This window comes from Gallinula chloropus, assembly GCF_964237585.1.
Source record: "Gallinula chloropus genome assembly, chromosome: 13".
NCBI lineage: Eukaryota > Metazoa > Chordata > Aves > Gruiformes > Rallidae > Gallinula > Gallinula chloropus.
The window spans coordinates 21,833,938-21,852,505 of NC_140098.1; the positions used below are offsets into that span (position 1 = coordinate 21,833,938).

At 53.7% G+C, this 18,568-nt stretch overlaps 1 protein-coding gene across 1 annotated transcript in view; it reads right to left on the minus strand.

Annotated features, from left to right (window-relative positions):
* Positions 1 to 18,516, minus strand: part of EDC4 (enhancer of mRNA decapping 4) — a gene marked incomplete at its 5' end in the record, with an annotated part of 34,446 nt that extends 15,930 nt beyond the window's left edge. Inside the window, 15 exons of the mRNA XM_084270113.1 lie at positions 306 to 502; positions 1,048 to 1,139; positions 1,587 to 1,659; positions 3,090 to 3,270; positions 3,705 to 3,807; positions 4,626 to 4,721; positions 5,251 to 5,334; positions 6,182 to 6,291; positions 7,157 to 7,261; positions 7,633 to 7,780; positions 8,741 to 8,930; positions 11,701 to 11,800; positions 12,415 to 12,526; positions 13,833 to 13,989; positions 18,438 to 18,516. Coding sequence (XP_084126239.1) covers positions 306 to 502; positions 1,048 to 1,139; positions 1,587 to 1,659; positions 3,090 to 3,270; positions 3,705 to 3,807; positions 4,626 to 4,721; positions 5,251 to 5,334; positions 6,182 to 6,291; positions 7,157 to 7,261; positions 7,633 to 7,780; positions 8,741 to 8,930; positions 11,701 to 11,800; positions 12,415 to 12,526; positions 13,833 to 13,989; positions 18,438 to 18,516 — 1,827 coding nt within the window. The remainder of the gene's footprint in view (positions 1 to 305; positions 503 to 1,047; positions 1,140 to 1,586; positions 1,660 to 3,089; positions 3,271 to 3,704; positions 3,808 to 4,625; positions 4,722 to 5,250; positions 5,335 to 6,181; positions 6,292 to 7,156; positions 7,262 to 7,632; positions 7,781 to 8,740; positions 8,931 to 11,700; positions 11,801 to 12,414; positions 12,527 to 13,832; positions 13,990 to 18,437) is intronic.
* Between the last annotated feature and the right edge of the window lie 52 nt (positions 18,517 to 18,568).

An 18,568-nucleotide genomic window follows, 5' to 3' on the forward strand; every position in this document is an offset into this window, starting at 1 on the left:
CGCAGAGATGGCACTTTCTGCCATTACAGTTAAATCCCAACCCCAACCAAGGTGTGTAAACCAGCCTCCCAGCTCAGACACAGTTACTTGGCCAACCTGTATTTCTACACAACACAGGTGTGTCAGCAGGTTCACTGCTACACACAGCCCCTGCCACAAAACCTTAGGCCAGCTTCACATTTCAGATGGGCCAACATGTCTTTACTAAGTCTGGTTCCTTGCACAGTGTTTCCACCCTCTAGAAAAAGTTCCCAAAACTATCAAATCCCCTTGCACCAGTGATAACAGTCCTGCTCTCCAGCTACCTGTTGAAGAGAAGTACTTGGTGTCATGAATGCATCTGGTGTCATCAGCTTTGGTTTGGCATCATTTGAGAGAGACAGGAAGTCTGCTGGCACAGGCAGGTCGGCGATGCGCCGCAGGTCCGGCTGGGAGCCGTGCACTGAGCCTTTTTCAGATCCCAGCCCTTCCGTGCTTAGATCAGCCATGTGGTCTGGAAAGGCTTCCAAGGGAGAAAGACAAATCAGTTTACAGGCACTTCCCCCCGCAAAAGCTAAAGCCTGAATCCCACCAAGGATGAACTCAGGCCAGCAGAGCCATGCTGGTTCCAAAAAGAACGAGCAAAACTCCTGCAACATCCTAATGGCAGCTTAGGGCAAGGCAAACCCCACGTGATGCTCAAGAGTGGATCTTATCTAGCTTTGATAGGAAGAGAGCCAAGCTTCCTTCCCACCCTAAATGCCAGGCAAGCTCAGCAGCAGCCCAGATTGGTGAGTGAACTGGAAGAGCACATCACACACAGCCCCAGCCCCTCCACTCCCAAAGCTCCGGTGTCACTGTCATCTCTTCTGCCTGACAAGAGACGAGTTTCTGGCACAAGCACTGAACCACCTTGCAAGGTGACCTCAAGCAGGCACAAAGCTTTCGTTCCCCTAGCCCAACACATCCCCACACCCCACACTTGCACCAGGATCCTGCTGTCCCCCCCACCCTGACAACTTTTAAAGGCTCAGTGACACTGAAGGCTGACTGAGTAGGAACACTCACCGAATTCCTCGTGAGCGCCGTGGGAAGGCATGGGTGCACTCGTGTCAGGGCTATGAAGAGGCTGGAATCTAATCTGCACATCCTGGAGGGCCCTGAAAAACACAACAGCACCTCCCATCAGTTTATGAGCCGCCAAGAGAAGTCTAATTGACACTTAGAAGACTCCTCCTCACACAACCAATTCCTCTGGAATACCCTGCAGTGTTTGCCACCCGTGACAGAAGCAGCAGGAGCTGATCCTCGTTCAGCTGGGTCACCCAGTTCGGGCACCCTGAGCATTCAGAGATATCACCCAGCACTGACAACAGCACAAGTCAAGTCACCACATACTCATGGTGACAAAAATACTAGGCTTGTGACAGCACCACGCAGTGCTACCTCCTTATAAGGCCACATGGAGCACACAACTGCTAGAAGCTTCTGTGTGTCTGAGGAGTTGTTGTTATGAGCAAAAGGAATTGGTGAAGTTGAGTTTCTACAGGTCAGCACAGGAGCAGGACAGCCAGAGAGCTGCCCGTGGTGGCTGTACACATACTCACTTGGTGTGCACACAGAAGAGTTTTATCAGGACTCCTGCTGCTGATTCAACAGCCCCAGGTCCCTGAGCACCTTCTGGAAGACAGGCAAAAGGAAAACATCAAGTCAGAGGGGAGCTGCAGACCAAGTACTAGCAAAACATCACAGCAGAGAACAAGTGTGACACAGCTCCATCACCTCTGACTTCAGAGGTGGAGTCACCCTGCAAAGGGAATACCTAGCTGACACCCTCCTCAATGTGAGAGAAATCAAAGCTGGTCTGATTCAGCCAAATAAGCATCCAGAAAGGGGTGGGGAGGGGAGATAAAAAGAAAAAGGCAAGGAGGAGGAAGCTGGAACTGTCAGTGATTGGTTCTGGCTGTGGAAGTGACTGGGTGGATATACACCTCAGTTCTGTTGTACAGGCATTGCTCAGACTAGGGCTCCACCACCCTTCCCTGGCGCACACTGCGCTCGCTGTGAAGGGCTCTGCAGTACCTTCCCATCAGCCAGTGCTGATGGCATCTGCCACCTGGCCCAGTCAGGGCTAAGGAGGCTGAGCAGGAAAGCTAAACCCACCTCACCACCAAAACCCCATAAAGGCATCAGGCATTCCTAAGCAAATCGCCCCAGCTCTGAAGGCTGAAGTGTCAGTCCTCTCTGCTCCAGACTGGCTACATGGATCTATCATTCTGGCTGCTGCATTTCACAGCAAGATGCCACAAACACCACCAACAGCAATGTAGGTTTAGCTACTGGCATGTGCAGTACCAGGCACAGGGAAGCATGTCATACAGCTGCATGGGCAGCCCAGGAATCTCTCTACCAGTAAAAATGTTGATGCCATTCAAAGCAACGTCCCAGACTTGACTAAAAGAAAGGCAGGAGATCAGGAGCAAGCCAACATCTGAAGCAGTGATGGAAGAACACTTGCATGGGACCATTTGCCACAGGATTCACTAACACATTCATTGTAGGAACAGCCAGAGATGACACCTCATGTGTCTCTCCTCTGAAAGAGCTACAAGAAGCTCTGGGGCTTGGCAACGTGCCTTCCAGACACGATGGAGAACCTGCATCACCTCCTTCCACTCCAACTGCAAACTGCCATCCCACCTGGCACAGCTCAGGCAGTATGATTCAGGAGCAGCCAATTGGTTTCTCAGCCAATGTGCTCACACCTCTGATGTTTAACTACACAGCATTTACTCAGGCAAGCAGATGGAGAAACACATCCTGCCAGTTCTTCCAGGAACCCTCCTGCTCCTGTGAGCCCACTCTCTTTAGGAAAGGGTGCAGCCCTAGGGGGCCTCCAGAAAGCAACTACCTGAAAAAATAGATGACCCAATCTACCACCAGCAACAGGTTGGACCAGAGACTTCAAGTTGCCCCCTGTATTCAATTCTACTGCGCTTCTCTGAAGCACTTCAGCTACACAGACGTATTTCATACAGAGCAAGAGAAGGGAGACAGCCTTTCACAAGGCAGACCTCCACCACAGCAGGCACATTCTCCTCATCACATACCTACACTCAAGCTGTCATTCTCCTCTTCTGCTGGGAGCACTTCAGTGTGCCTTAGCCGGCAGCGGCTCACCGCCTGGATGCCGAAACTCAGGACTGGGTGGGTAAGGAGGAACTCTGAGATAGAGCTGAAGTAAGCTTTACCCTCCTCTTGGTTCTGTATCAGCTCCATCACATATAAAACCTGGAAGAATCAGAAGCAGTAACTCATCAGGCTTTCAAGTGGACCACATGTATGTGTGTGAACTACAAAGCCTGGTGTCTGATGAGTGTTGAAACAATGGGGATAACATGAGGGACAAAGCCTGGGCCATTTTATCTTGAAACCAAACAGCCAAGGGAACCAGAAGCAGCACACTCCTGAGTCAGCACTGATCAGGAACACAATCCTGCTGTGCCAGACATGGGTTCCTCCAAATGAGGAGGATCCTTAAGGCTCCCCAAGATTAATCTGCTGGATTGAGGCCATTTGTCATCTCACGGTGAAATAACTGAGGCCAACATCAGCCTTTTTAGGTCCTGAAGTGCAAAGCCTGGGCAGCAGCATCAGCCACACAGAGGCCATTCCTCCTCCCACCAGCATCATCCACATGGCCAGTAACAAAACAAAGCACCTACTTTTCTCTGCACATCACTCAGTATCAGATATTCAGCGGAGAGGTCCAGGCAGACTTTCAGGCTGGGAAGAATACTCATGGAGCTGAAGATGTCAGGAGAAAACCTAGAACCACAACAGAAGAGGTGTAGGAGGTACAGAAAACAAGGTAGATTAGCACAGACAGACCAGCTGCTGTAAAGAATGCATTAGTTAAAAAACCCCCAACATCCAGTTAAAATAAAAAGCACCTTATGATGTTTAGAGCCACATTACAGTGTGACCAGCTTTGGCCCTCCTGTAGTACAAGGTGGGAGAAGCAGCACTCAGCTGCATGCCACAGGCTTCCCACTGTATCAGGGCGATTCAGAACCGGCCTTAAGTGTGGGTGTGATTGGAGAGCCCATAATCCACCGTTGGAAAAGTCAAATCAGGCAACATAAGCTGAGTGAATGGGTGGGCTGAAGCAGAATTTGAACTTCTGGACCAACTAAGCCTTGTAAAATCGCTTAACCTCTGCCCACACAGCAGCTTCCCGTTATTTCACTCAGAAAATAGGAGAAGACCCTGGATAGGTTATTGAGAACTAGTAATTTTACAGAAAAAAGCACTCAAGGCAAGCAGTTTTGGAATGCCTCTCCTCATGCACAGGCATGTGTCTGCTCTACAGAACAAAGACAACAGGTCTTGGTAACACCAAGGAGACTGTACAAAAGGATCAACCTCCATGGCCTTGACCTGACACTCTGCTGCAGCCTGGACAGTTTTCAGCAGTTAGGGCAGAGCAGCAGAGGAGGTGGCTCCAACTGGGGCCAGAGCAGACTCTGCTGGAGATCAAGAATCACCTCTGCAAAGTAAGTGTATCTGGAAATCAAGAGCTTCATTATGATCCACGGCTCAAAGTAAACCCAGCGGTCCGGGGGAGTCGGCGTCCCAACACCTACCGGACAGTCTGCAGACAGGTCCAAGACACAGTGCACCACATCTTCAGCTCTCTGTTCTGATCTGCTCCCGTGATGAGAAACCTCCAGAAGGGAACCCTGCAGGCACAGCAGAATTAGGGCTCTTAAAGATCTGGTCCTTCTCACGAGGGCGTTTCACAGAAGAGCTCCTCATGAGCTGCCCATAGCTGGTTTTGCCCAGCCGTGTCCTCAGGTTCACAGATCTCTTGCTTATGAGGCAGATCAGAAACCACCACATCTCTCAAGAGCCTTAAGGCCACAGCTGACTGAAGAAAGAATCAAAATTTAAGAAAGCAAATCCAAAAACCTAAACCCAAACCCATTTCTTTGTAATGACCTGCAGCAGAAATCTGAAGGCCCAAACCACAAACCCAGAAGGATGTATCAGTTTAGGATTTTCATGGCTTTCATGGGACAGACACTAGGACTGAGGTCACTTTGGCTGCACTCCAGGGCTTTTTTTACTCCTCCATCACTAGAAAAACGACTACAGGGAGCTCAGGACATACTCCTGCCACAACGCTGAATTGTTACAACACAGATACAAGGGACCCTGCAAACGTAGAAGATGCTACTTAAACTATGATAGTCAGGTCTGGGGACTTACTCTGGGTCTTGTTTTTTATGGTTGTCACAGAAGAGCAGGCAGGAAAGAGGCCGACCATCGTGGGGCTTCCACTCGTGAAGACACCTAGAGAGAATCAGAAAGGCTGAGTGTGTGGGGAGCAGCACAGAGGGGATCACAGGATCACAGGGATTGGAAGGGACCTCCAGAGCTCATCGGGTCCAACCCCCTGCCAAAGCAGCTCCCTAGGACAGGTCACACAGGTCAGCATTCAGATGGGTCTGGAATCTCTCCAGAGAAGGAGACTCCACACCCCCTGGGCAGCCTGTCCCAGGGCTCCCTCACCCTCACTGGGAAGAAGTTCTTCCCCAGATTGGTGGGGAACTCCCTGTGCTCCAACTTGCTGCCATTGCCCCTTGTCCTGTCCCCACAGACACTGAAAAGGGGCTGCCCATGTCCCCCTGTGTCACACCCTTCAGATATTGATAACCATTAATAAGGAATGTAAGGTGGGTGCTGAACAGTGTACCCCTTGTGCAAGGACAGCTTTAAGGCAGCAGCCACCAAGTGCTCATGGCTTGTAGCTGGTTACAGTGTATGAAAACATGGAGAGGCTGATATGGAGATCGCAGCCCACACGGCCCCAGAGTGTGTCAGACAAGCAAACAAACCAGAAGAAACCATGAGCTGCTGTTTGGTGTCTTAACGAAGCCACGACACACAAGAGTCAGCGCTGAGAAGAACAGCTCAGAGCAGCACTCACAGGGACAGTACAGAACTCCTCTCTCCAGGCACAGCTCTCCCCATTACCCCCTTCCCCAACACGTTATTCAATGATACAACTCTTCAGCAACAAATTACTTTCCAAGCATTCGCCTGCACAAACACTGCAGGCAGCTCTGTCAGAGGGGATTCCACAGAGAAAGCCCCACTCTCTGCTCAGACATCCTTCCCTTCCAAATTCTCTGGTTACCTTGGCTCGTCTTGCCCCTCAATGTAGATCTGCCAGAACTTGACAAAGCCATCGTGGCTCGCTGTGGCCAGCACAGTCCCGTCTGGAGAAAGCGCTCCCTCGCTCAGGCACTGAACACAGAGGGGAGAAAAAGACAAGAAATAGTCAGCAAAGTCATTTTAGAGCTCTTTGGGAAGAGGAGTACTGTCTTCAAGCAGGAATCTGACTGTCAGCACAGGAGGTCGGAGTGATTTTTCACAGACATGTCACCAGACAACTTCACCCTTCACAGCAGCATTGACAAGATGACTTGTTTTTTGGGTAATATTAATCAACAATTGCCTTTTCCAGACAGCAAGTTTAAGTACAATGGGCTGCACGGCTCCAGTTCCTGCTGTTAAGCCTTATTAGGAACAGAGGTCGCTCTAGTTTGGGATCTTCTGGCTTTTCACAGCCTTTACTGTTTCACAATTATAACTGCTTCATTGCTTTGTCATCAGCCTGTCCAAGAAGTGAAACTGGACTCTTTCCAGATGTTGCTTTTACATTCAAAATATCAGCTACTGGATAGTCAGCTGCAGTCCTGGCTTGCTGTACTCCCAGATGTAACTACACCCATTAGGGAAATCACAGAAGAAAGGTGACACTGGGCTTCATTTCCCCCCTCTCACCCAGCAGTGCTGAGAGTTCATTTACCAGGAGGTAAAACAGATGGAATACAGCCCAGGATGTCAAACAGGTCCTTGGAAATACAGATGAGGTTTCTTTCAAGAGCCATTCTCAAAGCAAAGGACTCCACCTTCCCTGTGGCTCTTTACACAAGGGTTCTGTGCCCACAGCATGTGTACACAGCCAGGGGTTGTGGGTGAGGGTGGGATGGGTAAGAAACTGGGGGTTTTTACAGGACTGCAGCTCCTGGGACACCACAACCCAACAGAAACTTATGCTGATGCCCTATGAGGTGGCAGTAAAACACAAAGCCACACAGGTTCATACCGTGCTGTGGCCTTTCACCACGATGAAGCCTTCTTTGATGGTAGGCACTTCCACTGGCCAGGAGCTGTTGTTGGTCCGGATAATGTCCAAATCCCAAACCTCTGCCTGGAAAACAAAGACAGGGGCACATTTCTACAGCCAGCGCTCAGATCCTTACCCTGCACCCTGATACCCTGGCACTCCAGCCCAGCAGCAAGTATGTGATACAGACCTTCCCACTTCCACCCAGTCTAGCCATGAGATGCTTCCCTGGCACACCAGCTATGCTTAAGTAGAGGGAACTGCTCTTGGCAGCTGCAGTTGCTGCTCACCAGCCCCTCCCTGGTGCCTCTGTCCCCCCCATCCCACACTGAGGGACAATCCCCAGCACAGACCAACCAGGAGCCTTTGGGACTCTAATAACCGTATGGACTCTGCCCTTCACTGGGTTCTCTCCCTCTAAAGGAAACAAGGGGCACGTTTCAACATCTCCTCACCCTGTCCTCATGCAGCAATGCCAGTGTCTGGCTTCCCTCTTCGCTGCTCTCCTCGTTGTCGTCGGGGATGAAAGGGCACCAGATGATCCTCCGGGACGTGTTCAGCGGGGTGCTGTCAGGCCGCTTGATGTTAACCAAGATCTCCTCTCTGATCACCATGGTTAAGGAACGTTCTGGCAGTGCCACCAACACTCAGCAACACCCTATCCAGACTTGGCCCTCTGGTGAGTTATACTAAACCTCAAGGTGTCTTGGATCACTGAGATTCAAGAAGAACTCAGCTGGAGGGGTTCTGCACAGAAAGAGGGTGAGCCAGCCCGTCTGTGTGGCCAGAAGGGGTCAGCTGGCAGAAGTTAAGAGATTCTCACCATTTTCTCTTGCTGGTACAGGACAAACACAACAGGAGCAACTGCTGAGGAACAGATTAAATGATTTCAGAAGCAGAAACACAACCCCACTGCCCCAGGCTGAGCGAGCCGGGCCACTGGTAGGAACCAGATCCTACCCAGCTCCCTTCCAGATGATGGCCCAGGATTAAAGGAAGAAGCCACAACCTGAAGGGGTGCATCCTGCAGGCTGGCACGCCTCCTGAGAGCACTGGGCAGGCACTCCTAGCAGTTTGAAGAAGATTTAGAGCAGCAAATCAAACACTGAAAAGATATTTCAGGCCCATCAAAAGAAGAGGGAGGACAGGTTTGGAAGGAAGAGAAGGAGCAGAAGGGAAGAATTACATTACATCCTCTTCCCCAGAAGAGTAACTGAGGAAAGAGCCAGAACCACACACATGTGAGTAAAAAACACCACTGCATGGTCAAGGTGACACTGTCCACATGCCATGCCAGCTCGTACAGACTGATGCTTCTCACTGGCTACTTCTGCCAAGGTGTTGCTCCTCAAATTCCAAGTTACACCCAATGCCACATAACACAGTGCTGAACACAGGCTCACAATGACTGATTTCAGACCCTGGAAGGGGCAGAGCTACTGACCTTCCCCCTGAGAGCTGCTACTCTGAAAAGGCTACCAAAAAAAGCATTCCAGCCTCTCCTGAGGCTGAGATCCCACCTAAGCATTCCAGCCTCTCCTGAGGCCCATTTTGACAGGATACTGGATTTTTTCTTTATCTATGGCCAGGCGCCAGACAAAAAGGTTGCCAGCCTCATCCAGGCACGCCAGCTGGCTGGAGTTGAGATGAGCAAACGCCAGGTCTGCCACACCACCTGTGAATCCTTTCAGCAAGGTCCGCTCAGCGGTGCTGACGCTCAACACCCGCACCATGGCCGAGCCGTTGCTGGCAGCTGCAGGAAAGACAGAGGGAGAAGTCATCATCTACCATGAAGGTGATCAGAGGGCTGGAGCAGCTCCCCTACAGAGAGACTGAGGGAGCTGGGCTGGGTCAGTCTGGAGAAGAGAAGGCTGTGGGGGGATCTCACTGCAGCCTTCAAGTCCCTGAAGGGAGCAGAGGAACAGGAGGGGAATCAGCTGTTCCAAATGACAGCCACTGGCAGGACAAGGGGGATGGAGTGAAGTTGGAGGAGGGAAGGGTTAGAGGAGATATTGGGGGGAAGTTCTTTATAGAGAGAGTGGTGAGGGGCTGGAAGGGGCTGCCTAGAGATGGGGTGTGTGCCCCGTCCCTGGGGGTGTTCAAGGCCAGGTTGGCTGGGGCCCTGGGCAGCCTTGTGTAGCTCCAGGCCTGGAGGTTGGTGTCCCTGCCTGTGGCAGGGGGTTGGAGCTCTGGGACCCTTGGAGTCCCTTCCAGCCCAGACCAGTCTGGGATTCTGTACCCATGCCTTTGTTTCCATCTGTGGGCTCTGCATTTCCAGCACCCACCTTGCAATCAGTCGTCACCGGCAGCACACCAACAACCTCTATCAGAAGGTACCACGTTATCAAACCCCTCCAAGACCCAGGACACACACACCAACATTGCACTTGTGAGCTCTGGCACAGAAGATTGGAAGGGCAGCATGAAGGACTTTGCCTCCTCTGTAAGGGGCAGCTTAATTCCCCGTATCATCCATGATTTCTTAAGCACCACAAGTTCTACGTTGCTCTACTTAAGAAGAAGTCCCCAGAATCTGACTCCTAGTGGTTATTGTCATGCAGGATGTCTCTGTTAAATGCCAGGCCTGCATCTTTATCCAGAGCTCATGAGGAAGCTACCAGGCCTCCAAGACTGACCTCAGGATGGTGAATCCATTTTAACCAGGGTTTCGTTTTCGGTGGGTGGAGCAGAGGACTCCCTGAGGGGCAGGCAGCTCGAGTGCCCCTTCTCAAGGGGAACACAGAACCCATAAACACTCCCCTGGCAAAAAGTACTGCTCTTTGGCTCACAGGACTGACACAGAACATGCTATACAGCACCCATGTACCAAGCAGAGTTTCTAGCTTCCTGGTTTCAGGCAAACACCACCATCATGTGGACAGTCTTTATGGAGTCCACACGGTTCCCACTTGATGCCCAAGCCAGCCCAAGCAGGCCAGGCAGCTTTCTGTACTGTTACTGCAGCCTTGCTTTAGTACTTCAGAAGAGGGTTAAAACACCCTAAATCTGCTCTAAAATCACCTCAGCTAGGAAAAAACCCACCCCAACAACCTACAGAAGCAGAGGAGTTTAGTGAAAAGCCCAACTGATGGGTTGTCCTGGTGGTGGTCAGGATGGAGTGAACTTCTTCTGCAGCAGTGGATGGAATGCTGTGTTTGGGTGTTACAATGACAGCAGTGCTGATAACACCCTGATGGGTTTAGTTGTGGTCAGACAGTCAAGGACTCTCTTAGCTCTTTGTATTTCCCTATTAATGAGAAAGGAGGGGCGAAGCCAGGACAGGTGACCCAGACTGGCCAAAGAGAGTATTCCATGCCAATTCCATCCTGCTCAGTATAAAGGGGGCTGAGGGGAGGAGCAGGAGGCTCCAGGACGTGTGTTTTTTGGGGGACGGTCGGGTTCCAGGATGGCTCTGGGTGGCACAGCCTGAGCTGTGGGTTGGTGAGAAGCTGCATTGGGTAGCAACAGCTTCAGAGATTTTTGCTCTAAAGTCCTGTCAGCATTGTTAGATTTGATCTTTCTGCTATCCTAGTAAACTGTCCTTATCCCAACCCACGGGCCTTTTAGTTTCTTAGTTTTGGGGTTATTTGCCCCTTCCTTTTCCCTTCCCTTGCCTCTCACCCCCCTTCCCTCTTCCCCTGCTCTTTTCCTTTAAGGAGCAGGCAGCTGTGTGGATCTCAGCTCTCAGCCGGGGTAAAACCATGACATGGGTGCAGGAACCAAGAAGAAAGGCAAGAGCTGCAGAACACACTGCATCCGCGGTGCTCTTTGGCTCCCCTAAATTTAGCCTGAAACTCAACTCTAAATTTAAGCAAGCAAATCCTTCACAAACATCTCTCTGCTCAAATTACAGCAGGGCTGTTTCTGTGTGTAGCTACAGAGAAGCCTGATCGCTGCAGAAGTATTTAATTAGGGGAGTAAGATGAACATCGGGTTAGTGACCAGGGAATCCAATCCAACCCTTCAACTTCTCCTCCATCCCCACTGAGTCCTTCTCTTCCTTTTATTCCTATGTTATTTTCTCAGTGGAAGTTCTCCTGCACCACCAAATCTTTCCTCCTGCACAGCTCCAGCTTTGCTGACGTTCCCACTACAACAGCACCCTGCCCTGGACTGAAACACAAGGTTGGAAAAGACCTTTAAGATCATCAAGTCCAACCATTCCCACCCTAAGCTAAACCATATCCCTGAGCACCTCATCTACCCTTGTTTTAAACACACCCAGGGCTGGGGACTCAGCCCCTCCCTGGGCAGCCTGTTCCAGGCCCTGACAACTCTTTCAGGGACGAACTTTGCCTTCCCAGCTGAGCTGACCCTGCCCTGGGGCAGCTTGAGCCCATTGCCCCTTGTCCCATCTCCTGTCCCCTGGCTGAAGAGACCATCGCCCACCTCTCTGCACCCTCCTGGCAGGTAGCTGTAGGCAGTTACCCCCAGTTACCTCCTAGTGACACAAACTTTGCTTCTTTCAGAGCTCTGCAGAGCAAGGGGACACAGCCTGCAGCTGAGACAAGAGGGCAGCTCACCTCTGATGGCATAAGCCAGGTAGGAGTTCGAAACAGCGATGAGGTTGCCATAGTAGTACTTCTGCTCCCAGTCGTATCTTGCAACGGGCTGTATTTTCACCTGCTCAGGAGAGAGAAAACAGACCATGAGAAGAGCCTGGAATGAACTTTTCTTTCCCAGAAGAGCGTGGGATTACCTCTAGGGAAGCCTCTGTTGACTGGGAAGCTGTGAGAAGCAGGAGTTGGTATGAGTTGCCCATCAAGCAGCAGAGCCCTGACCATTCAGAGCTCCAGGGGCTGCTGAGTGTCTCCTCCCAGCGCCAGGAGGAACCCGGGTCGCTGACGCTGTCGTGCCGCAGAGCGACGCGCGGAGACAACGCTGCCCCTTCCCCTCAGCAGCACCGTGCCTGGACTCCCAGTTTGGGAAACACAGAAGCACCTTTGCTGCGTGGGCAATTGCTTCTCAGCTTTAGTACTGCTTCTGAAGGAACAGAGTCCTAATCTTGCCTGATAAGCACTGTTTCTTGATAGCAAAGAACTAATGCTTTGGAAGTCAGAGCAGTGACCCTCCCTTTCATGTCTGTCTTCAGTAGTACCCATGGAAAACAAACTTCTGCACAATTGCAAGCTCTTATAACACAGGGAAGCAAACAACTTCTGTCTGAAACATTCAAGAATGAGCTGATGTGACAGGAAAAAAAGAGAGACAGAACAATGCTTTGTCTTGCTCTTTACCTTGTTACTCCCTCTGGCCTTACTGGTGATGCTGGAATCACTGCTGGCCACGATCTCCACATCTTTTGCTGTTATCACTATGCAAGTGGAGCTGTCATCCCCAGAAAGGCAGCTTTTAAGAAAAACAAAGGAGAAAAAGATCAGACAGGACTCACTGGAGGGGAGCAGAGGTCAGGTATTTGCTACTCAGCATTTTGCCAGCGGTGCAGGAGGAGTAACTGTGCACACAGGAGGTTTGAACTGAAAACCAAACCCAGAAGCTACTTAGTTGTCTCCCTTCCCCACGCCAGAGGTTTGAGGACACCAAACACCTGGTTTTTTTCAGCTTCAAGCCCCCCAGTTGCTCTGACACGAGCACAGCCCCACGTGTGGCTAAAGCAGCCTTGACTGCTGTGTGAAGAGACCAGCGCCAAGGCGCTGAACCCTCAGCACACGCTGCTCACAGTTCTCACAGCATCCTTGGCCAAAGCCACAAGGAGAGAACCCAAACCAGAGCTCTAAGGTTAAGAGTCAGCACATGAAGGTGTGAGGGGTTCAGAGGAGCCACCAAGATGATAGAAGGGCTGGAGCAGCTCCCCTACAGAGAGAGGCTGAGGGAGCTGGGCTGGGTCAGCCTGGAGAAGAGAAGGCTGTGGGGGGACCTCATTGCAGCCTTCCAGTCCCTGAAGGGAGCAGAGGAACAGGAGGGAATCAGCTTTTCCAAAGGGTAGATAATGGCAGGACAAGGGGGATGGATTAAAGCTAAAGGAAGGGAGTTTTAAATGAGATACTAGGGGGGAGTTTTTTACAGAGTGGTGAGGGGCTGGAACAGGCTGCCCAGAGAGGGGGTGGGTGCCCCATCCCTGGGGGTGTTCAAGGCCAGGTTGGATGGTGCCCTGGGCAACCTTGTGTAGCTCCAGGCCTGGAGGTTGGTGTCCCTGCCTGTGGCAGGGGGCTGGAGCTCTGTGATCCCCAGGGTCCCTTCCAGCCCAGACCAGTCTGTGATTCCAGGATGCCAAGCATTACACTCATTATCTCCTCTGTTATCTTGCCTACGAGCAGCAAACGCACATGGACTGTCCAACCCACACTGAGGTACACACAGAGCTCAGAGAAGAGGCAGGAATCTGGCTCAGGGTCATTTGTTTTGTCCTACGTTATGTGGAAATAAATACTCTGACAAGCCAGCCCTGCTGCCCCTCTCTCTAAACAGCTCTGCCAATGCCCTTTGGTTCCCAACCAGTGCAAGAGGACAGCAGGCTCCATGCACTGGCCTTGTAAAAGCTACAAAAGCCCTGGCCAACAGCACAGACACACAGCTCTCCCCAGACCCCACGCAGAGCTGCCTGCCCAGCTCCCAGTGTGCCTGCCCAGGCTCACCAGAAGGAATTTTTAACCATTGTCTCTTTGCTCTCATCCTTTTCCCCAGCAAAACTCACATGACTTGCTTCTCCTGCAGGGCTCCCAGAGCAACGCTGCGGTGCACTGGCTTAGCCAAGGGAGGTCCATCCCCAGCCACGATGGGATCGGGCACCAGCAGGCCGTTCAGGTCTCCGTTGTAGGAATTTGATGGTCTCTGGTTCTCATTCACTGAACCTAGGGAAGAGTGGGAGTAACTGCACACAACATCCCTTTAAAAGAAAAGGAGCTGGGTGGAATACACCACCTCCAGGTGGATTTTGTCAGGTTCGACTGCTCTGCTGGGTAGAGTACACTGAATTGGTTGGGAAAGTGTTGTTCTCCAATAAAGATATGGAAGAGACCTTCCATACAAGAAACTTCTCTCCCCAAATCGAGGGAAGTTGTAGCTCTTTCCTCATGCAAGCAGGTCCCACAAAACCACCATGGAACAGGTACAAGGAACTCACCAGACTGAAGGAGCAAATCACCCCGGATCAGAAGGGCCAGATTCACCCAACCTCGTACACAAGTGCCAGACTGCAGGCTTCCTGAAGGGCCATCTCCAACCCTCCTTCCCATGGAGAGATCTCTCAAGTCCAGCAACGCTCTGCGTGACAGAGCCCTGGGACAGGCTGCCCAGGGGGTGTGGAGTCTCCTTCTCTGGAGAGGTTCCAGCCCTGTCTGCACACTGAGCTGTGTGACCTGTCCCAGGGACCCTGCTTGGGCAGGGGGGTTGGACCTGATGGGCTCTGGAGGTCCCTCCAACCCCTGTGATTCTGTGAATGCAGCCATGAGCTGGGAATAACACATCATCTACCTTCTCAAACTGCCTCCTGAGCGAGGCCTGACCTCAAGGCCTGGGAGTTGGAGCAACTTAACTACCAAACCGCAGCTCTGCCCATGGGATTCCCAATTTTTCTTCCCCTGGGTGTCTACTCCTATTGAAGTTCAGAGCACTCAAGTTCTGCACAAAGCAAGCTCAGAGTTCCAGCCGTGCTTTGAAGGCTGCAAGCCCCCCAGCTTCATCCATCTGGCCCAGCACAAGGCACCAGGAGGCCGCTACCCCTTCCCAAAGGAGGGCAGACAGCCGGTGATCCTCACTGGGCTTCCACGCCAACACAGCCAGCCCCAGCCTCGTGCCTCAGCCAAACCCTCCCTTGAAATGTTCCCCACTTTTGAAAAGTGAAGTTTCCTGTGCTGTTGCCAGGTAACAGCTGCTGCTGAGCTCCTGCAAAATGGCTGCTCCCAGGACCAGGAGCTCCTCCGGTGCCGGCACACGGAGCAAACCTGCCCATAACCGTGGGTGAGAGGCACGTCCTCTGGAAGCAAGGTGAGCTTCCAGGGCCCAAGCAGGCTTTAGTGTGCTGGGATGGGTGCTGCTGCCCACAGGAACAACCACAAACTTGCCTGTTTCTCAGCAAAGTCATTACAGGGGCTGCAAAGGGCCCGTGGGGATGCTCACCCCAGTTTACCTGCAGTGTGTGAAGGGGAGGGAGGGCACCAAACTGGGAGGGGCTGCCGACCCTGCTGAGGGTGGGGAGGCCTCGCAGAGAGGCCCGGACAGGCTGGGGAGCTGGACAGGCACCAGCAGCACGAAGCTTGCTGAGGGTGAGTGCTGGGTCCTGCCCCTGGGAAGGGGCGACCCTGGCTGCGCACCCAGCCCGGGGGATCAGGCGCTGGAGGCCGTGTGAGAGGGGTTTGGGGGTGGACAGCGAGTTCCCCACGAGCCAGCAGCGTGCCCAGGCAGGCAGGAGGCCAACCCCATCCTGGGGTGCATCCAGCCTGGCACGGCCAGCCGGGACAGGGGGGATTGTCCCGCTCAGCGCTGCCTCACCTCCAGTCCTGGGGGCAGGTTTGGGAGCCACAGGACAAGAGGGACATAAATCTGTTGGAGAGTGTCCAGAGGAGGCAGCGAGCATGGAGCAGGGTCTGGAGGGGAAGGAGAGGCTGGAGTCCCTGGGTTTGTCCAGCCTGGAGAAGAGGAGGCTGAGGGGACACCTCATGGGGCCTGTGGCTCCCTACCAGGGGAGCGAAGGGGCAGCGCCAATCTCTCTCCTCTCCTTGGGGACCAGGGAGGGAACAGTGTGAAGCTGTGACAGGGGAGGGTTAGGCTGGGTGTCAGGAAGAGGTTCTGTGCTGAGAGGGGGGTCAGGCACTGGCACAGGCTCCCCAGGGAAGGGGTCACAGCCCCGAGCTGGGCTGAGGGCAAGAAGCGTCTGGGTGATGCCCTCAGTCCCATGCTCTGACTGGGCTGGTCCTGTGTGGAGCCAGGAGTGGGACTTGATGGTCCTTGTGGGACCCTTCCAGCTCAGGAGATGCTGGGATTCTATCTCAGCAGTGGCACTCAGACAGGAGCTTCAGGCCAGGGAGAAACTTCACTGCAGAAAGAGCAGCCAGAGAAAGGTGACCCGTCCTGTGCTAGACCTGCAGCAACAGGAATGCCTCACATAAGGATTCTGGGTCTTTGGTAGACAGTAGGATGGTGACATTGGCTCCAGGGGAAGGAGGAAGGAAGCCTGCTGGGCACAACAACGGTGTGCCAAAGCTGGGGAATGGGGTTCAGCCCCTCACTGCCTCAGTGGGAGCCAGGCAGGCGCAGGAGCTCCTGAAGGCACAGGAGAGGGGAAGAGGCTCAGCAGTCGTTAGGCACATGAGCAAAACCAGACCACTACCCTAAACTAGCAGCTCTAGGGCTCTGCAGGGAGAGAGGTGCAGGCATATCCATCACCTTTGCAGGGGCAGGAACCCGGGGACAATCAGAGCTGAGGCGCTGCCCTGCCCCACCAGTGCTGTGCAGGGAAGGGAGCTCTGCCCTGCCACGGCCGAAGGAGCCCACGGAACACCCGGCAGCAGCACAGACATCAGTGGGCTGAAGGATCCTGCCCACAGCCCCAGGAGACACTGGGCTCCCCAGCAAGCAGCCTCTGGCAGCCTCCTGACGTGCCCCAGCTGGGAGGTCTGAGCATGCAGCCAGCCTCTGCAAGGGCCCAGCATCCAAAGAGGGCTGAAGGGACGGGTGATGCTCATAGAAACTGGGAGAAAACTGTGTTCAGACTCTGGTGGTGGATGGTATCTTCACAAGCACCAAACCCAGCAGAATTAAAAGGAAAAAAAGAGGAAGAGCATCACAAGAGCTGTAAACTCTTCCAAGCTGAGAGCATTCCTGGTCACCTGCCTGCACAGCACCCAGAGTGACCTCATGGCTACATGCCTGTAGTACAACAAAACCTTTGCAGCAACAGCCTTGGGAAGCAGCTACACCAGCCTCTGCCGGATATTGAAACCTGTAAGTGAAACCCAGGGTGTAACAGGAACCAAAACCAGACAGGAGCTCCACTATGGCAACTATACACCAGACCAGAGTAGCCCTACACACACAGTTCAGGAGGCTGCTTCTGTTCTCTTCCAAAAGCCTCTGAGGACCTGGCCGTTTCCCTTTCCTCTGACATCCCAACAGGAATTCCAGAGGCTCTCAGGTAAGAAGCACTCTTCCTCTTCACTTTATTCCATCCAGTTCTTTCAAATCTACTTGCTACTACCTGGGCAGTGATTCCTGCTGAGAACCACCACAGGTTCCTTACTGTTTGACTTACTGTCCCCTTGCTCCTCTTCCTCTTGAGCACTAGAACCGACAGGAAACGCGTGAAGAGAAGGAACAGGAAAGGAGAAAAAGTTAAAAATAAATAAGCCACACTGGGCAAACGACTCCATTGCTCTAAGCAACAGGAAAAGCCGCTTCAGGGGAAAGTCAGGTCACCCTGAGAACAGAAACAGCTCCGACCATTTCCCAGCCGTGACGCACGTTTTTGGTTTAGAAACTCTTTGGGGGACGAGTGCTCCAGCCCTGCCCCGAGTTCTCCTTTCGCTCACTGGGGGACAGGGTGCCAGCTGGTGAAGGACAAATGTCTCTTCTCCTACGAATCACAGTCTGGGAGCACCCAAGTGCTCCAGAAACTGGAGAAACTACCTCAAGTCACGAGCAGCTTCGCTACGGGCAGTAGAGCTACTGAAGGTGTCTTCCTGGAGGTCTGCTCCATCACCCCGAGCGATGCCCAAGCCCTCCCACAGCCTCCTGCGCCCATCCCTCAGCCTCCCGGCCCTGCAGAAGGCAGCACACTCGTACTCACTCCCCCACACGAGAGGCCTCGCACAACACTCCGGGCTCAGCCTCCTCCAGGCCTCTGCCCCTGGGATCTCGGGTCCCAGAGAGGCCCAACGGCTCCTGCGTGGGGCCCGGCAGCCAGCCCTGCCGATGCCGGAGGGGCCCGTGGCTGGAGGAGGCCAGCGCCGCTCGCCACACGGGCCAGGAGGGCCCCGAGCCCGGCAGCAGCGGCGCGGTTCGGGTCCGAGCTGCTCCTCTGCCCCGGGGAGGCTCCTCCAGCCGGGCGCCCCGCTCCTCTCCCTACCCCCCGGCACAGGGATGTCCGGCCGCCGCCTCCCCCCCGGCCTCCCGGCTTCTTCGGGGAGAACGGCCTGGCCGAGAGGGACGGAGCCGGCGGAGGGCGACGCTACCAGCCTCCCGAGGGCAGCCGGGCCCGGCGCAGGGCGGCCGTACAGCCCCCCAGGCGCGGGACAGGCCGCCGGCTCCGCCCCGGCCAGACCAGGCCCGGCCCGGCCGCGGCCCCTCGGTGCCGGCCCCTCACCTCCCGGCCGGTCCAGCTTGAGGATGTCCCGCAGGTGCTGGGTCGCGTCCTCGATGTCGATGCTGGAGGAGGAGGCCATGGGGCCCGGCCCGCTTCCCGCCGCCGCCGCTCGCACAACCGCCGCCGCGCTG